The following is a 6,102-nucleotide window of genomic DNA, read 5'->3' as shown; positions in this document are numbered from 1 at the left end:
GGGGGGGGGGGGGGTTATATTCAGACTCAAACAGCTTAGGGCTCGGCCATAACGGGCGCCCGGTCGGCCTTGGCAACCAGATTGAGTCACTTGGCACTTGTTTTTTTAATATATAAAAACAAACCCTATCTTACAAAAGTGGAAAATCATATTTCAGAAGAAGTCAATATTTGATTTGGTTGTCTCCGTGAAGTTTAAACACGACGTCCGTGAACAACACCCCAATTTGTATTTGCTGTGAAAACATACAGTCAACGCAATATTTTGTTCACGTTAACAGCGCATGTTAAAATCTGGCGCTAACATCACACCGGTGGAATAGCAACGCAGACTTCGCTGCGTCGCTACGGCGCCACCTATCTGTCTGCGCTGCTCCCCGATGCTCCCAAACAGACGTTAGACCCTGCACGTCCCGCTAGTGACACTCATAACACGTTACCGATCGTTACGGTGACTCGCCGAGCGGCTCGTTCTTCCAGAGCTGAATATTAAATTAGCAAAACAAAATCAGCCACTACTACTTCAGTCTAAACTTGAGATGAACTGTAAATTCTTTGGACAAATGTAGCTAGCTGTCCAGGCTCAAGTGGGTTGGCAAATCGTTAGATCTCACCGCTGTCAATCTTCTGCCACCAGTTAAGCCCCGCCCACAATAACCCCATCATTGTTTACAAACAGCATGCACTAGCATAGCTTTAGCTCAACAGGCCGACTAATAATCACTCATATAATAACGATTATCTCAACTTAATCACCAATTACCATCAACAGACCTTTAAGACCTTGGCTAAATTATAGCAACAAAGAAAATTGAGAATTATGTAATAGTTGTTACAGGCCTATACGATTACTTATGGTGGACAGTAAGATAATGGGACCTCATGTTTGTCAAACAGGAAATGAACAGGATTTGTGATCCTCCCCCCTCTTGTCCACAGATCCACAAGTTCCGCGAGCAGCTCACGGCTGCAGCGCAGAAAGTCCACGCCATAAAGCCCGTTCCTGGCAAGGCCAACGGCGTCCTGGTCCTGAATCAGCCCATCCACATTGACGCGTTCGTGGGCCTCATGTCTTTCCTCGGGAACCAGAACAAACTGGGCTACTGCGTGGCTCGGGGAAATTTGGGCTTCTAACTTCTTTCTGCATTTATTCGCTGTAGTAGTTTTATTTTCGTTTAAAGTGATTGCTAAGATTTGGAAATCTTGAATTAATGTTGATACGTTTGTTTACATTCAAATTTTACAAGGATCACCAAAGAGTTAGGCTGGGTAAAAAAAAAAAAATAGATTTTTTGATTTAAATTGATTTTCATTTGAATGATCAAATATTGATTCAAATAATCCAGAATTGATCTCTGTCTGTATCATATGAAACGTGAAGGGTTACAAAACGCTCCAAAGACCTCTCAACTCAAGATATCTGAAGGAAATGTTCCTCATCCTGACTGACTATAAACTTTGTAGAGCTGCACTTTATTGTGTGTTCATGTTCAGACTGATCTCATAAGTGTGACGAGCCAAATTCATACGCCATTGTTGGCGTGTTATAAAGACGCATACTTACTTTTTAGCGTGTACACCAACACCGTTTGGCCTCCATTGACTTTAATTACCTCGCGATGGCGAATGAATTTATGCCGCAGAGAGTAGTATGAAAGAGCAAAAATCTGCGTAGGGAGATTGGCCGGGTAAAACACAGGACTGTCATATACTTACCGGCCTTACCATATTCAGGTTTGCTGTGAACTGTTGAAGCTGATTCTCAGGGTGTTCTGGATAAGGTTGTGACAACTGTGTGATCTCCCCCCACTCCTTATTACCAGTGTGTGTGGTGTGTGAATGCTCAGAAATATCCGCATTTCAACACCGCTCTTCACTGGATGACAGATCCCCCGCTGCTCTCTGGGAGCTTTGTATTTGCTCCTCAGTGATATGGTAATTCAACTCTTTCGCAATGGGACTCCTGTCTTCCTCCCCCCGGTGTCTCTTTTAAAAGCTCATTCCCATGCCTTTCTGCCCCTCCGAGATTCACTGGAGCATTTGTCAGTTTAGTTTCATCCTTCGTTGTGTATTTTTACAGTGCATACAGTTGGGGAATTTCCCCTTGCATCCAGTGTGTTTACTGTGTGTCGCTCTGCCTCGTTTGCTGTCACCTGTTTGTCTTACGAGAAAATATAAGCGTCCAGATTTTGTTCTCTTTTCCTTTTGTGGCGGTATAAAATGTGCTCTTTGTTTTCTTCAGAGCAGTGAGTCTTCTGACCTTGTTCAAAATGAATAAGAATTCATGTTTTCTGAAAGATTAACCTAGTGGCGGCCGTGACACAACCTGAGATGGCCTGACGTTGCTGCAGTCCTTTGGTAATGTTGGGGTTAGGAATGTTTACACCTTCTGGCTCCGCCCCCGGTAACAGCAAGTTCACTTTACTAAAGGAAACACTCGTTGAGCCACTACTTTGTCAGAATTACAACAGACAAGCAACTGGTGGATCTGTTTGTAGAGCAGCCAAACAAAGTTGTGTTGCTTTAATAAGCAGTTGATTGATAATGATAGAAACCACAATCTGACAACAACAGCGCACACGGAAGTTGGTTACGAGTTGGAGGTGTGCCGCCTGCAGCTCTTCCTCTACCAGCTCACTGGGGCTGCTCCTTCCTGTTCTGGTACTCCCTGCAGCATATACAACTGATCCACTCTCAATATGACCATGTCTTTGTTTGTAGATGAAAAATGATTGTGGCCAGTGATAACCTCCGTGCCAGATACATAGTGTTTCCTGTGACTGCTTCACAATAAAATCCAGCCTTGTGTCGCCAGTTGAATGCTTTCGGTGTCAAGCAGCAGCCGGAGGTTCAGGTTCGTAGCAGTAGTCTGGATCAACTCACCTTCGTGCTAGCAAGCTACACGCTGAAAAGGCGTTTAAGACGAGGCCTGCTCGGTTCTTTCAGGGAATGATTGTAAAGATTTACTAAGATTATATTACTCTTAACGCTGACGTTTTGGGAGCGATTGGTGGGATCTCTGTGAACAGAGTACACACGGAGATACACTGGTAAGAGCAAATTACATTTAACCATGTATCAGCTAATTAAAATAGCTCACATTACTGTATAATGTGAACTTCAGTTAATATTGGATGTGGTGTTTTCTTTTGGGGGTAAAACCAGAACAAGTTCCTTCCTGAGACTATCTAGCAGAGCCCCCGTCGCTGTGTCCAGAGCTCAGCGCCGTTCAAGGCGATGGTGATTGGTTTAAGGAAACGCCAACAACCCAGAGTGGTTTTCCTCCTATCCCAGAATGTATGCGTGGTGTAGCCAGACCTTCCACTGCAGCACTGTGGAGACAGGTCTGGCAATGCCAGACTACATCATGTAATGCAGGTTAAGTATGGTGTAAAAAGATCAATCAGTTGTGCATTACCCCATAAAAGAGTACTTTAGGTTACTTTACTTTACTAAATGCAAATAGACTGTATTTATATAACGCTTTTCTAGTCTTAAAGACTACAGCTTTGACACAGTCCAGGAACCATTCACCAATCACACTGTGGCCGAGGCTGCCGTCCAAGGGGCCACCTGCTCATCAGATACACACACACACACACACACACACACACACACACACACACACACATTTACACACTGATGGAGCAGTATCGGGGGCAATTTACAGTTCAGGGTCTTGTCCATGGACACTTCGACATGGAACTGCAGGGCCAGGCAATCAAACCACCAACCTTCTGATTGGCAGATCGGCGACCGCTCTACCACACGGGACGCTCCGCTGCGTTACTCACGTCACATCTCTTGTATTTAACATGTAAATGTCTAAGTAACAGAGAGCTACTGGGAGTAGGTACTGAATTTTAAATTGTAATCCCTTCCACTAATTATTTCTGGAAAAAGTGATCCCATTACTTTCATTTGTTTCTAAATATTGCATTACTGTATAATAGAGCGGTGAAGTCCCGCCCCCTCTCTTCTTCACGGTAGTTAATAGGAAGAGACAAATCATGTTTCGATCTTGTTTGAATTGGCCATGAATTCCCTTTATGATGTTGGTCTTTTTAAAAGGTCCTTTTGCAAGTGAAGAGAGTCCGTTTGTTGTAGGTTTGTTGAAGTACAACTTAGTTTTGTGTGGAACTGCCCAGTGAACTACATCCTACAACATATGTCCCCTTGCTAGAGGATCTGTTTGACCCAGTCCAGTTTTATCAGCGGAGAAGGATTACATCCAGTACAGGACACGGAAACAACGTCATCCATGCAGCTTTAAAGTGAGTAGTATTTCTTATAATTATTATACTTCAGTTTTACGACAAACTAAGACTTTATTCACTTGCAAAATGATCTTTTAAATGGACAAAGATCATATGTGTAACCCATGGCTCAATTCAATCTGGGACCAAAAAGTAATTAGTGTCCTTCCCCGTTCACAACCGTTCATATTTGATCCAAAATAAGGTCCCATGGTCCCCCCCCCCCCCCCCCCCCCCCCCCCCCTGGAAGGGGAGGGGCTTTTCAGACTATTCTGAGATTAATGAGACAAAATAAAAAAAAAAACATTACAGTAACGCTGTATGGTTTACTCTGAATCGGATGGCAGACAAAGCCAGTAACAATGAAAACATTTTTTTTTTGTTTATTAATCTCAAACAATCAACATACTTTGAAATTAAGAAAGTAAAACAAATAGGCAAAACACAAACAAACAAAAAAACTAGTGTAAAGAGAGGTAATTACAGAATTTAAATGCATTGAATGGATATTGCTGATGAATGCCAACCATAAATATCAAAAAGAGGATTTCATTTCATGAAAGCTGAAGTATTATAAGCTTTGAAAGGGAAATTGTTCACTGATAAAATACGGTTCTGTCCACTAATGAGTGACAAATAAAGTCCATGTAGCTAACCGAGCCAGCAGTCCTAGGCTCAGGTTTTCTCTTCAGGGACCAAGGTTAAGTAGCATGCGTCCCGGGAGCGCATGCAGCTGTTTCCCACAGCGTAACGAATACGGTTAAGTTCAGCACCTTCAGGATCGGGTATCATAACCTTAGGGTCTGAAGGGGTTAACACGTTTCCTCCCAGAGTGAGGACATGTTTTGTATCCTGGATCAAGGATCAAGCACTGCTCTGGCCCGGAGCGAAGCGCCGCATTCGTAGTTCAGAAAAAGATGTTCTGAAGAACGGGATGGACTGCCAGATAAATGAATATTTATAAAGTTATGTAGCTTTGGCCCTCCAGAAAACTTCAGTTTTACGTTCAGGTCACCCAGTGATTGAAAGAGGTGACAGGGAGAATCTCCAGCTGTGTGTTTTTGTTTGGTTTCCATGACTACAGTTGGACCTGTAATCATTTTAAATGCCTTCATCTTAGTTGCAAGCAACGCAGTTACCAAAAACATTGAGCCGTAGCAGTCATCATCATTAGAAATAATGACGGATTTCTTCAAATGGAATGTTTGAATTGTGGAAATGTAACTAAGTACATTTACTCCAGTACTGTACTTCAGTCCAAATGTTGAGCTACTCGTACTTTACTGTAGTCTTTTCTTTTCAGGCCACTTTCTACTTCTACTCCGCTGCATTTAGAGAGAAATAGTCTACTTTTTACTCCTCTACATTCCTCTGTTACAGCTTTTGTTCCCAGTTACTTTAGTTACGTTACACATTAGGATTTTTGCACACAAAAAAGCACCTGTAGTTTATAGAATATGATGTTTTGAACTGTTCATTTCTACTTTTTAAAATGTTAGGATTTTTCTGCATTGACTACTTTTAATTTTAATACTTTAAGTACATTTTATAATATATAATATATTATACCTCCATACTTTTACTTCAGTAACATTTTCTATGCAGGACTTTTACTTGTAGCAGAGTATTTTTACAGTGTGGTATTAGTACTTGAATGCACCGCTGACTGTGTTAGGACGCCTAGATGGGATCTGATGTCAGGTCATAGAATGGATGGGATGGCCCAGTGTGTGTGTGTGCGTGTAGACAGGAGGGAGCGTGGGTGTGTTGTTGTTGTTGTGTATGATCCAACGCCGTCCTCAGATGCTCCTTTTGCCCTTGAGGTACTCCATCAGAGTTACAGCTCT

General features: G+C 42.5%; 1 protein-coding gene and 1 long non-coding RNA gene across 4 annotated transcripts in view; one reads left to right on the top strand and one right to left on the bottom strand.

Annotated features, from left to right (window-relative positions):
* The window catches only part of LOC116696085 (uncharacterized), a 25,572-nt gene extending 24,102 nt beyond the window's left edge, over positions 1 to 1,470 (bottom strand). The window contains exon 1 of the long non-coding RNA XR_004333616.1: positions 1,392 to 1,470. This is a non-coding gene — a long non-coding RNA (uncharacterized LOC116696085). The remainder of the gene's footprint in view (positions 1 to 1,391) is intronic.
* Positions 1 to 2,235, top strand: part of tprg1 (tumor protein p63 regulated 1) — a 19,122-nt gene extending 16,887 nt beyond the window's left edge. For all 3 annotated transcript variants that reach the window (XM_032526781.1, XM_032526780.1, XM_032526779.1), the window contains one exon: positions 939 to 2,235. In XM_032526781.1, the coding sequence (XP_032382672.1) occupies positions 939 to 1,133 (195 nt within the window). In that variant the 3' untranslated portion in view covers positions 1,134 to 2,235. The remainder of the gene's footprint in view (positions 1 to 938) is intronic.
* Positions 2,236 to 6,102: the final 3,867 nt, after the last annotated feature.

The sequence above is a fragment of the Etheostoma spectabile genome, chromosome 9 (genome assembly GCF_008692095.1).
Source record: "Etheostoma spectabile isolate EspeVRDwgs_2016 chromosome 9, UIUC_Espe_1.0, whole genome shotgun sequence".
In the NCBI taxonomy this organism is placed as follows: domain Eukaryota; kingdom Metazoa; phylum Chordata; class Actinopteri; order Perciformes; family Percidae; genus Etheostoma; species Etheostoma spectabile.
The sequence above is the reverse complement of the archived record's forward strand: the minus strand, read 5'-3'. Positions and strand labels throughout refer to the sequence as shown.